Source organism: Ostrea edulis, chromosome 3, assembly GCF_947568905.1.
Source record: "Ostrea edulis chromosome 3, xbOstEdul1.1, whole genome shotgun sequence".
Taxonomy (NCBI): Eukaryota; Metazoa; Mollusca; class Bivalvia; order Ostreida; family Ostreidae; genus Ostrea; species Ostrea edulis.
The window spans coordinates 27,811,113-27,825,595 of record NC_079166.1 but is presented as its reverse complement, the minus strand read 5'-3'; the positions used below and the strand labels follow the sequence as shown (position 1 = coordinate 27,825,595).

General features: G+C 33.1%; 1 protein-coding gene across 1 annotated transcript in view; it reads left to right on the top strand.

Annotated features, from left to right (window-relative positions):
* Nucleotides 1–11,432, top strand: part of LOC125676591 (uncharacterized) — a 63,207-nt gene extending 51,775 nt beyond the window's left edge. The window contains exons 16-21 of the mRNA XM_056160845.1: nt 4,767–4,866; nt 5,078–5,224; nt 7,136–7,269; nt 9,640–9,736; nt 10,441–10,605; nt 11,146–11,432. Coding sequence (XP_056016820.1) covers nt 4,767–4,866; nt 5,078–5,224; nt 7,136–7,269; nt 9,640–9,736; nt 10,441–10,605; nt 11,146–11,390 — 888 coding nt within the window. The 3' untranslated portion in view covers nt 11,391–11,432. The remainder of the gene's footprint in view (nt 1–4,766; nt 4,867–5,077; nt 5,225–7,135; nt 7,270–9,639; nt 9,737–10,440; nt 10,606–11,145) is intronic.
* Nucleotides 11,433–14,483: the final 3,051 nt, after the last annotated feature.

The following is a 14,483-nucleotide window of genomic DNA, read 5'->3' as shown; positions in this document are numbered from 1 at the left end:
TTGTGTTATGTTGGTCAACTCGGTATCTCATTATCTCCGTCTTTGGTCTAATGCAACTTAAAACTAGTTCTAATTGTAACGGGGACCGTTACATATGTTCCCCAAACCTCCCCCAATTAAAAAGTGATGTCCTTGTGAATCTATAGCAAAAAAATCATTTTATCTTAGCGTTTAATTACATGTAGTACGTTCAATATGGTCATTTCAGTACCAAGAAATGAAAGAAAGCGTTGCACGTGCATACACGCGCACGCGTGTACGATTCCCAATTTTTGTTGATGTCGTTCAACAGGCATTTGTATCATATACCCACAGTATGAATTTCATAACGTTTCCACCAAATATAAGAAAGTTGAAAAACGTTGCACGCTCATGCGCGTGTACGTTGGCATTTTTTTGTTACACCAATATGCCGATACACAAATTGTCTACGTATGCTGTGAATATCATCTCATTCGCTTCATAAATAAGATAGTTACAAACGTTTTAGTAGTATCCAATCAAAATGAAGCGCACGTGCATGCGCGTGCAAATTGGTAATTTTGACCATGTTAAGGGTCTCAATATCTACCTATGATATGAATATCAAGCCATTTCAATGAACAACAAAAAAGTTAGACTGATTCCAAACTTAGTGTACAAATTTTGTAATGCACGTGCACGCACATGCGTGCGCGTGCAGACAAAATAACTATTATTTTTCATATCTACAAATGATATACTACCATCCTATTTAGGTTTCATATCGATCCCTTTAATTTTCTGACTTTCCATTTTTTGTACCAAAATTGCAATGCACGTGAACGCGCGTGCATGCACGTGCAGACAAAATGACTATCACTATGCACATCTACTAACGCTATACTATCATCCTGGAAAGTTTCATATCGATCCCTTTTGTAGTTTCTGAGAACACTTCCGGAGAAAAAAGTACCGGAGAAAAAGAATAAGAATAATAATAATAATAACTGGACACTCATTACTAGCAATGAGTAGGTCTTCCGTTAGAACACTTCCGGTAAAGAGCTTTCTAGTTCTACGAAAACCATTTAAATGTATCAGAAAAGGTGCCTTAACAATGAATGAGAAATGTATTATCGAATTTTTTACTCCTTTCTCGTAACTTCCGGTGACGACCGGAAGTACTATTCAGATGCGTTTTCCTATAAACGACAGCGACTCTTTACTGTCTATATTCCCTGAAAATTTCATGTCTCTATCTGAAAGAGTTCTCAACAAAAAGAAGTAGACTAAAGAAAGAAAAAGTAGTAGGTAACTATCGACCGGAAGTCCATTTTGAAAAACAAAATTATCAAAACTTTAAAAGTTGATACTTTTATTAAGACATGTGAAAATCATATGAAAGACTTCAAATATAAGCGAGATTTATGGGGACAAAGAGACGAAAAGTAAAAAGGTATTTTATCAAGAAACCGGAAGTAGTCGTTTTGACTACCGACAGAGTCAATATTCTTTTGACACTTTGAAAGAGAGTTAATAAACTACTATAGGTTTCAATTTAAAAGAAAAAGTTTGAAATTTGCTATTCTTTCCATTACTTCCGGTGACGACAGGAAGTGACGGTCGACATGTTCAACCCCCTACTGCACGCCTACATACGGAGATTGATCATCCCTGAATATTTGATGAACCTATATTTTACCTTTTCCAAGAAAAATGCTGGACAAAATTCCTTTTGAGAAACAGAAAATCGACCATATTTTCCGACCGGAAGTGAATTTTGTAAAAACAAAAATAATTATAGCAAGGTCATTTCATAAGACATTATTCCTGAAAATTTCAAGAAAATATATCCATCCATCTCTGAGAAATCACTCGAAGAAATGGGAAAATCGACATTTTTTCAAATACTTCCGGTATAGATCGGAAGTGACAGAAGAAAAAATTAAATGTATGTGTACAATGGACTAATGTTAGTTGATCAACTCTAAAAGTTTCAAGCGTCTATCTATATTCATTATTGAGAAACTGAAAAAACAAGGTTTGAATATGTCCACCCCATATCTCACGACCGGAAGTGAATTTTACAAAAATATCTAAATGTACTCTAGACATTTATAGTGTCCATAACATATGTAAAATTCCAATCATTAACTTGTTTCATGACTGAGATTTATGGCACTGAAAAATGAGAGAATGAATAGTCTTTCTTTGATATAACCGGAAGTTGGAGATTCAACTTCCGGTTGGGTCAACATTTTTTGAGAATTAGAACGAGACCTAGTAAACCGATATAGGTTTCAATTTGAAAGAAAAAAGTTTGAAATTGATGATTCATTTAATCACTTCCGGTGACGACTGGAAGTGACGGCCGACATTCTTAACCCCCTACTGCACGCCTACAAAGTGAGATCTATTAACTCTAAAATTTGATGACTCTATCTTTTACCGTTTTTGAGAAAAACGCTAGACAACGAAAACAGCTAATAAGCCGTATTTGCCGATCGGAAGTGAATTTTATAAAAATATTTGAAATCACTTTCGACATTTATAGTGACTATAATATATGTAAAATTCAACTCATTAACTAGTTTCATGACCGAGATTTATGGCACTGAAAAATGAGAGAATGAATAGTCTTTCTTTGATATAACTGGAAGTTGGAGATTCAACTTTCGGTGGGATCAACATTTTTTTGAGAATTAGAACGAGACCTAGTAAACCGATATGGGTTTCAATTTGAAAGGAAAAAGTTTGAAATTGATGATTTATTTAATCACTTCCGGTGACGACCGAAAGTGACGACGACAAAAAATATTACGTGCGTGCACCATAGAGAAAACAGATCTATCATCCCTGAAAGTTTCATTCGATTATCTTTAGTGGTTTTCAAGTTTACCCCCGGACAAAGTTTCTTTCAAAAACCGGGAAATCGGACGTATCTCACAAACGGAAGTGAATTTTGAAAAAAATGAAAAGAATGCCTGGAGGTGTTCTATTTCTAGAAGTGTTTGTACTCTGAGAAAGGTCGCTAAACATATTTTTCTTCGGATATTTGGTCAATATACATATCATCGAGATACATACATGCAACTTTTGATAGAAATATGTAGGTTTTTCAATATTAAGATGTGATATCGTGAAATACCTTAAGGATACATGAAAAATGAAAACTAACGGACCGAGATCAATCGCATAATTTTAATGATTGTACCTAAGCCGAAGATGTACTCAAATAAGTAGAATCCTCGTCTCCATTTGCTTCAGTCTTTTATAATCATCAATAGTACATACTGGATACATAATACATGTTTATATCACAGTAAACCCGCCTTCACAATACAGGCTGTCAACACTGCACGAATGACAAAACAGAACAGGAGAGGAACACCGCATATAATCAGTGCTTATCTTAAACTCAGAATACCGCCATATATTTCAGCCATGAGAACGAGAGATATAGAATTCACAACCAAACTATACCCCTCTTTCAATATCATCAGTAAATAAAATGTGATTTAAATTATTGATTTCAAAAACAGTAAAGCGTGTTGAGATACGCTTCATTAAAGTGAATATGATATGTAGATATCACAGTACTCCTGCCTTCACAGTACAGGCTGTTAACATTCAATTTGCATGAATGGGTACACCAACGCGTTAATGGTATATTTGACCAAACAAAACAAGGGAAATTTTATGTGGATGAAGAATGAAGAATATATACAACGATATTTTGAAATTCAAAACTTTCATATTCAATCTATTTAGTCGAAAATGCAGTATTACTAGAACGTCATCTATAAATGTATTTTGTATTGTGTGTTTCATTACTAGGAGAAATGTTGGCCTGTGAGTCAGCAAAATAGAAAGAGGGAGATATGTTGAGATTTTATCGGTGTATATTACATCAATGAGACAGTAACGTGTATTATTTAAAATTAAAGTTGGTTATCATTCCTTGTCAACAGTGAATAAAATGCGTTTGGAATACCAACGTCACATATACTGATATATAAGTTTGTTATAGCGCAATGTTTTGTCAAAAATAGCTGAATTCTAATGAATTCAAAAGACTCGTTGAACTAGATTCTTTAAAATCCTTCCTTTCGAAGTAAGTTTGTAAGTTACATTGAAATACTCATTACTTATTATCACAGCTTAAACAAGACCCTTCTCTGCTGCGTATATTTCACTTCTATTGATCTTCAAACAACAATTATATTCGTTTATGCAGTACATTAAATTCTAAAACTTTAAACTTAATTTTGAATGGTTCATCAAATTATTATGCGCATATGGATTAGGAAGAAAGTCAATGAATGCGTAAAAACATAATAAATACAAATACATGTCTTTATTTTTATATGATTAGGAGTAATACAATTTCTAAGATATTACAAATTCAAATATATCTGAATCTTGATGCAAGGTGATATATTTTTTTCCACTAGGCAGGACATTGGCGTTTAAAAAATAATCGTTCCATAGTAACATTTTTTTCAAGTCAAGTTATGCGATACACCTTAAATGAATATCAATGCAAGCCCAATAAACAAAGGAGACAAAGTAGGGAGTCTAAAACAATTAGGTACCTTTAACACTGGTTTAACATCACTTTGTATCAATTTTTCCTACATCTTCCAAAAATCACAACAAGAAAGAACCATGTTAAATATATATGTTGTTTTGACAGGGACACACACGACAAAGTCTCAGATTTCCTACATAAAGTGTCAGCTTTCAAACTAATTACAAGATTGCATTGGTGAGGTATTATAAATATGTGAATTACTTTCTCGTAGCAAATGACTTTCAGCACTATGAAGACTATCATCCTACTGTGTGTATTTGTTATCCTGCCGGATAGATCAACGATGGACAAGAGCCATCCAACAGTTCAGAGTATGTTGTTTATCTAGCTCTTGTAAATTACCATTTCTTCATCAAAGTGATAGTATAAAATGATAGCATAACGATAGTATAAATCAATTGTTTTAACAAATCATCTATTTAAAGTTTAAGTAAAGTCGAAAAAGTATGTATTAATCTTAATACATTAATTCGTAAAATAAAGTCATAATATAAAGTATGTTTTATTTTTTAAATAATACAGAAAAGCTGCAACAACAGCTGGAAAACACACCCTGGACATGGAAACTCGCGGAATCCCGCATTCAGAAAGATCACCCTGTTTCCTTCAACGTTAATCTTGTTTCCACCTACAAAGTGACAGGAATCATTAAAGACAAATACCCAATGTGTAAGTGAAATCATCGCTTAGTGACGTTTCTTAAAGGGGCAAGTATTCATATCTAATGATCAGTCATTAAAACATTTACTTTGTTAGACATATCAAAAGAAAAGTGTGAGCTATTTATGCTTCTGTGTTTCGTAAAACAGAAGTGATAAAAGAACTAGATAGGTTACATGAGGAATATGTTTTGATTCCAGCTGAGAAAGCTGGTAACAACATTGTCTTTGTTTGTGAAGCTCATTATTACAACTGTATCTTAAACGAACTTTAATTTGCAATAATTCTACTTTTGGTGATCGCACTTACACTTCAACTGCCCTTTCAAAACACGAACTTCTTCAAAACCATGCTACAGTTTAGACACACTTAATATCCCAGTCAATAGGTCGATTGAATATGAGTTACCGTATCTATACTGGATTCGTAAACTTCATAAAGACCTTTACAAGCAAAGATACAGTGCTTGATCCAGTAAATATTCTACAAAGTCCCTATCTTTGCTCCTCACGATAATATTAACAGCTGTGAAGGGGAAACTTTAAACATACTGTGCGATTACATTTGCGAGAAGTAGTGTAAATGAAATGTGGATTCTAAAAAATTCTAAAGAACTTTTAGTAAAATTGAAATCGCAAAATTGTTCTCAAATCAACAACATCAAAACCTATGACTTTCCAACACTTTACATAACTATTCCTCACGATCAATTAAAGACTAGAATTTTTGACATCATAGACACTTGCTTCTTCAACAAAAATGGAAACGCAAATATTCCTATCTAGTAATGTGCCATCCGAAAAGTTATTTGAGCACTGTATATTGATCAGGTAAATGGAGTCATCTGTAGTCAAAACCAGTGTGCCAATAATGCATAACAATCGGTATGAAACGCATCATACAGCATTTCACCCAATGATAGGTTGTATTGGTAAACCAAATTGTTATAACGACCATAGAATTTATGAAATATTGACTTTAAACGTGACTGTTGAATGTTATTTGTTTTCAGACACGTATGTATACATAACGTATTTGGATGTATTGATGTGTCAATTCCCGTTTAGATTTATTTTTGGCGAATTAAAACAATTCTAATAAATAACATTGAAATTATTAGTCATTGATACATATCTCTATGTCATTGAGATATCTAGGGAAATTAATGTAACGAACATTTCGTTTGATATCTAGAGTTGATAGATTTATTTATATCAATAACTGACTTCTTGTTTTTTGAAACATAACATAGCATAGTTAATGTTCACTACTCCAGAAATGACTGAAATAAATATGCAGTTTGTTCACAGTTTTCAGGTTATGTTTGATCTACTTAAAGACGAAAAATATCAAAACATTGAACTTTCTAATTGTAACAATCACTCAAACGCAGATAGATTTGAATTGTAGAAGTACATTGATAACGGCTGAGATGGTGTCACAAAGAGGACACTAATAATTATTATATCATCCAAATCACAATACAGGGGTCAATTAGATTGTCTTTATGGGACGCTCTCAAATCACATACCTTCGCTAAGAATGGGATGTATGATAACGAAGTTGATTATATCATTTAATCATTATGAATAAAATAATATCCAGATGCATAATCAATGTCGATCCCTATCAGATGTTTTATAGTGCCAAGCATTTTTAACGAATGTGAAAATTCCAGATTCAAATACATATATTTGTTCATCTACATATATGTAGTAAAATTCTGTAACGCTAAATGGATATAAAGACTCGCTTACTTGTTTAATTTCCAGTTATAGAACCATAGACATACACATTGATGAATATGAACTAGAAGGCAGTAGTTATAGAACTATTCCAGTATTTCAAAATGTTCATATGTATGTATTTTAAGTAAATGATTTATGCTGTTAGTCTATTATTTGAGTTGTTCTATTTAAGTGAGAGACTGTGCAACGATATTGAAGAAGAATCCAAAGAGGAAGAGGCAAGATGGAGTATATGTAATTTATCCTGATCTTAAAACAAAGAAACGCGTGTACTGTGACATGACAACAGAAGGGGGCGGATGGACGGTGAGTACGTCCAAGAAAATAAATGGACTCATTTCATAATTTTTGGCTTGGGAGATAGCAACCTATTTATACATGTATGAGCCACGTCAATGCTTAACACCGTTAGTACATGTTTCACATCTCGAACAAAAGATTATTGACTATATAAATAACTTGGTAAACTCCAAGTCCAAGCTTTGGTTGGGTAACCATGTCATTGTATTTATGATTAAACCAAGAATAATCAATGATTGGTAATAATTAATCAAGGACAGGACGTCGTGCTTTCTGAACAGGGTGTTTCCACTTATTTGGTGAACAGAAATATTACAAAACATTGAATATTATTGAAACGTACAAACATAGTAAACGTTTGGGTGGCTAGGGAGACCATTAAAAACAAGAGATCAGACACGTTGATCCGTACTTGAATTATATTTAGTATATTTCCTCTCTCTCTCTCTTTCTTTCTTTCTCTTGCTCTCTCTATCTCTCTTTCTCTCTCTCTCGCTGCGACTTACCTTCTATGCACCATCACTAACTCTTCATTAATATGATTAAAATAGTATAAAATATCTACCCACCACCTTGTTTTCGGGCTTCGGTTACAAAGTGACACATCCAGAAATCGAACTCGTCACATGAAACAAATTTGAAAGGTAAAGAGACAGTTTTATATTGCTGTCTTAGCATGTCCGATCTTATGTTTCTGTTTATCGCTCAAGTCACCCACATGTTCTCTCTTTGAGGATCATTATCAGAAATCTAAAAAAAAAAAAAAAAAAAAAAAATGTATGGAAGTCTTATACCTATCATACCCCAAACCAAATTCTCACTAATATCCACTAGTAATAGTACTGGTATTAGTACGTTCTTTACTTAAATTGATTTGAAAAAAACACTCTTGAAACATGGACGAAGTGTAGAAAAATAATTATCCTTGAACACTAATCACCGTGTACTTTCACCTGGCTTTTGAATACAGGTAAATTTTATTTGTGGATACTAATTATCAAACCCAGTCAATACAAAATTGCACAGATCAAGTTAAATACTGATTGTCTTGATTCGGGGATGCAAAATAGAGAAGGGTTATGATACATTAAACAGATCTAAATACCACAAAGAGAGTAATTACTTGTGTGAATTTTGCACTAAGTATGTTGTTAACGTTTCTCTCACTATTGATTTAGTTCCTCGTAGTGTACTACCTTGGTACTCGCGAAAAGTTTATTGATGTATTACTATTGCAAAATAATAATAATAAGAGGCACTGTGAGCAGTACTCACTTAGAATACTCCCACTTACCCCAATCTCCCAAAAGGTGTTGTTAATAGGTATAAATTACCTCTTTCCTGAGTGTAAAAAAGAAAGGGCATGATAAAACCTTGGGTTTTGTAGTCTCTTCTCTAGGAGTGCGCTTGACTTTTCCTCCCCAAAATCGAAAGGAAATATCTCTGTCCCATCGGTAGTCCATATATATAATATGGTGACTGTAGGTGGAAAGGATAAAGCTTTAGAGCCGGGAAACCATATTGCTATTTCGATGTCCAGTGTGCTTGACCTTTAATCGTTTGACGCCAAATTCGATTGGGAACATCTTCATCTAATGGGTAGTTCATATGTATGATATGGTGACTGTAGCTGGAAAAGATAACGCTTTAGAGCCTGGAAACCATTACGTTTACAGACGGACGGACGGAGGACAGACGGACAACCCGATTCCAGTATATCCCCCACAACTTGCGGTGGTATAATAATAATAATAATAACCTTTATTGTATGACCAATAATCCTCTGAAAAACTCTATGTGAAAGATTTGAAAAACTTGTAATAATTTAACAGGAAGAAAGGTGTAATCGCGAATCCATAAAATGTAGAAATGACTTGAGATCTGAGAAATGGTGAAGAGAATATTTAGTGCTGTGTACCACTTGCACTCATTTGACACCTGTAACCTAGATTGTTCTCAGGCTGATGTTGCTTTTAGTAGAGACATAACGTAATGTTTGCATCATTGGCTTTTAAGATTATACAAGAAAATTCATAGTTATTATAAATACACTGTGCATTTTAAAGATAGTTTTGCTCTGATTAAAACAAGCTCTGATTAGAAACACTCTAGACATTTTTGGATTATTTTCATAACTGGGAACTAGGATTTTGTAATTTACTATGTTGTGTGTATATTCAATTCGTCACAGATTTTAATATTCATTGTTCAACTACCGTAAGTTAGTAGTTTTTTTTATTGTTACATTTGTTTTTCAATTATTAATTGTAGATAAATCTAAATTGTTTGATTGTCTTTGTTAGTAAATTCTGCTGCTGTATTATCAAGGGTAATTCTGACCCATAACATTAGTAAAATTAAACCTTGTCTGTTTAGGTTATTCACAAAAGAGTAGATGGATCGACAAACTTTTACAGGGACTGGATAACCTACAAAGCAGGATTTGGTGATGTACATAAAAATTATTGGATAGGTGAGCATGTTCCGGAAAGTTCGTTTTACTTTTTTGTTGGGATTGCAGGCATTGTTTCTGGTAGTTATGATTAATTCTATTTGCTGACTAACATGGACATCAACGTGCATTTATACTTAGATAAAGGCATAAATGCTACAGCAACAAATAGTTCCGCGTTTTCCGGTTTTACGCATTACAAATAAAACCTCTAGATAAGAAAAGGTGACGATTGATGACAAGGTGATCAATTTCTACATTTTATTATTGTTAGTAATTGCTGCCAGTTTTGTTGCACTACAAAAATATGCCGACTTTTACATTTCACATAATGCAAAATTCTTATTTACGGGTTGTATTTGTAATGCGTAAAACCGGAAAACTTGGCAATATTTGCTACACATTATTCATTGATTTTCAAGGTTTTTTTATATAGTAGAAAATGTATCCGTTTGATCTTTTTTAAAAGAAATATGATGAAGTGTTATCTGAGAAGAATATATAATTGATGATTTAAGATTTATGAAAGGTGAAGATAACGAACAGTGATCAATTTCATAACCCCTATAAGTAATATAAATATATATACATGTATATATATTGTATTGCTTATAGGAGTTATGAGATTGATCGCTGTTCGCTATCTTCGCCTTTCATATAAAGGAAAACGTAAGCAACACAGGCACCAGACGTTTTCAATTACGATAAGATATTTCTCTTAAAAGGAAACGACGTTCTACATTTGCTGACCAAATCGGGCAACCACGTTCTTCGTGTGGATCTTCAGAAATTTAATGGTCAGAAGGCGTACGCTAAATACTCCAAGTTCTCCGTTGGTGACGAAAGTAGCAAATACAGACTGACTGTGTCTGGATACAGTGGCACCGCAGGTTAGGATAACGTTTTTATTGTTTTGCTATGCATCAGTAACATATCCATGTTATCCATACTTGTATACATTTTGAATCAATTATCCATAATATATTTCACCTGTATATAACTAACGTGATCAAACTCTACATGGTATCAATGAAATTGATTGACTGGCCGATTAGTTCATCGATTTTATTATTTATTGTCTACCATTGAGAACCAGTCAACATAACCAGCTTAAAATTAACTGCCATAGATTTGGATCCATGCTTTGAATTATATGAGATAGGAGGGTTCTTGATTGTTTTACTTTGTGTCATCAGGAACTTTCATTTCGTTCTTTAAAATATTCAGTTGCAGTGCCATTTTTCAGTTATCAGTCAGGATACTTTTAATTCGATGTATTAAGACGATTTCAAACGAGATGTTTGTTAAACACTAAATAAGGTGTATAGCGCAATAGCAAACAAAATCTGGAAAATCATTACGATATATTTCTATTCATTATTGATATATACAGAACGTAACATTGCTGCATTTCTTATGCTTTACATTAGGGAATAGCTTGACATACCACAGCGGTATGAAGTTTTCAACAAAGGATCAGGACAACGACGTATATAAAGGAGACTGTGCAGCAATACGTATAGGAGCTTGGTGGTATCGTTCCTGTGGTCATGCGAACCTGAATGGACATTATGCTAATTCTGCCGTAAACAATGCGAAGTACTTTAGCTGGTATCACTGGGGAAGTAAGTATGAGGCATTGAAAAGAGCATCCATGATGATCCGACCTTGGTAATAGATATCTGTCAATAAATGAAATAAAGAATGTGTACACAGAGTCTTGTACATGTATTTTCTTTTCTTATTCTCGATTGTCCGAAAAAAAAATCAAAAGCAGGAAAATATGCAGTTCTAAAATATATTTAAGTGCGCTACCAAGCCCTTATCTTTGCTCCTCACGAAAATATTAACAGCTGTGAAGGAGAAACTTCACACTGTGCGACAACATTTGACAGAAGTGATGTTAATCAAATTTGGATTCTAAAAGATTATATCAATAACATCAAAACCTATGACTATTCAACACTATACACGACCATTCCTCCCGATAAATTAGATAATATACTTTTTGACATCATATACAGTTGCTTCTTCAAGAAATATGGAAAGAAGAAAAATTAATATCTAGTGATCAGTCATCCAAAAACTTACTTTGTTAAACAACACTCTGATTCCACACACAAGTACCCTGAAGTTGAAATAAAAGATATGCTAGAGTTCCGCATTGAAAATATCTTTGTGGTCTTTGGTCATCAGGTCTTCCAACAGTCTGTTGGAATTCCCATGGGCACGAATTGTCCTCCTTTGTTAGCTGACTTGTTTATATAATCATATGAAGCAGGATTTTATTTAAAAACTTCTACGTGAAAAACAAATCTCTTGTTCTGGCCTTCAGTTCGACATTTAGATATATCGACGTTTTATCTAGTAACAATAATAAGTTTCATTCATATGTCGATTGGATATATCCCTGTGAGATCGAAATAAAACACACAACAGAGTTGCCCATTTCTGCTTCATACCTAGATATTTTATTGATAGTAGACATTAACGGCAAAGTGACAATTAACTGTGTGACAAACGGAATGATTTAAGCTTCTCCATCGTCAACTTCTCATATTTAAGTAACAATATTCCATTATCACCTCCATTTGGTGTTTATATCTCTTAACTGATTCGATACGAAAGAGCTTGTTCTGCGTATAGTCAGTTTTTAAATCGAGGCAAGCTACTGACAAACAAGTTGAGGTACAAGGGTTTCAACAGTCAGTATTTTGCAAATTATATGATCGTTTTAATAATCTAGTTCGTCAATACAACCAATCATTGGGTCAAATGCTATCTGACGTGTTTCATACCGCTTTTTAGGCCGTTTGTCATACAGTTGAGTTATCAGTTTGCCGTTAATGTCTACTTTCAATAAAATATCTAATTATGAAGCTGAAGTGGACAACTCTGTGGCGTCTTTAATTTCGAGCTCACAGGGATATATCGAATCGACATATGAATGAAAGTTAATATACCTCTTGTACTTTTATCCACTTTTATCCAGTCTGACAAGGTGCCAAGTTCTTCATATTCATATTTTGTACATTGTCTGACATAATATTCCACAGAATGCATAGCAGAGATGAAGTTGAAGTTAAATTCTGTTGACATTTCAAAGATCTGGTCTCTCTAAATTTTGGACCACTTCAGGTCGTAATTTTCATATGTATCGGCACTACCATTAATGACAATCACGCTTTCATTTTATCTCCAAATGTCAAATTCTTCATTTTCATAGTTGATTCTCCATGGTTTACGAAGAATATTGAAACTTTGCTTTCATGACCGAGTATTTCTTGTAATTGGAAAATTTTAATGTTACAATTTCAACACAGCACAAAATTTGATTTTGTGGGATTTTCTTAAGCTTCAAATAGAACATATCTGCTGAAATTCAGCAAACACTTCAGGTGATCTAAGCAAATTGTACGTTTAACGTCAAATGTGATTTTCTTACGCTATATAAGCTATTTCTATGAAGTATTAAAGTAACGTAAGGGATTTTCTTAAGCTTCAAATAGAACATATCTGCTAAAATTCAGCAAACACTTCAGGTGATTTAAGCAAATTGTAAGTTTAACGTCAAATGTATTTTTCTAACGCTATATACGTTATTTCTATGAAGTACTAAAGTAACGTAAGGCAACATATTTTACCTGAGTCGTCGATAGGATAATTGGTTTTCTATAGGCAAATTTATAATCATTAAGGTAGGTCCCTAGTCCTGGACCTACTTGTGATTTCTCAAAAATTTGAGTTTAAATACTTCGATTGTTCATTTGAGGGTATGATAAAAACAAAAAAAATGGGGGGTTGTCAGTATAATGAGTAAATTATGGTATTTTTATTACGTGTACCCCCATTTGTCAAATGGCAATATCAGAATTCATTGAAGAAGTTCTAGAATATGTCCATAAAATTTTGTTTGAGGTATGATGCTGCAATTTTTTCCCTCAAATATGAAATAAATATGTTTAACTAAATAATTAAAAGTGAAATTTTAACACAGTTTCATGTTTTTTAATAATGGTGGTACAAAATTGAACTCAATACAGGCCCTCGGCAGTCAAAATTACGGCACTGCAACACCACTAATATGAATATTTTAAAAATTTGACTTGTGATTTTTCATTCAAACTCACATATTATGTTCATATATGAATGCTTGTTTAAATACATTTAAAAAATCTGCCCTTTCTCAGCATAATATTTTCACAGTATTTCAATTTATATTTACATTTTTTGGCCAAAATAGCCATTTTGAAGATGATTTTCACAAAATAGAAGATAACAAATATATAACAAGATAACAAATATATAACAAGTGCAGAATTGTTTTATTTAATTCCACAAGTGCATTATCGCATATCATGAATTTTTTTTAATTTACAGATAATTTTAACATGTAATACCCCTGTATATCAATTAAACAAATATATACCTCTGGTTTTATGTGTGAATTAGATGACAAAAAATGGAAAGAAGATTGGAGCCATACTCTACTCAAATATAAGTAATTGAGTGTTATTGTATTCATTTTCTAAATTAAAAAACATCCAGGTAAATGTAAAAATACGTTTGATAATAATAGTACGTGAACCAATACCAGAGTTCGATCCGGACATGACGTCACGCTACTAGACCCCTACTTTAAATATAATACACTAAGAACAAAATGGATCCAATTTTTGAAAGCTGATTCCCGTGAGGATCCATGTTAGAATAGTCCTCATTTGTCGCAAGAGGTGACTAAATGAGCCGGTCCTTCGGATAAGACGTC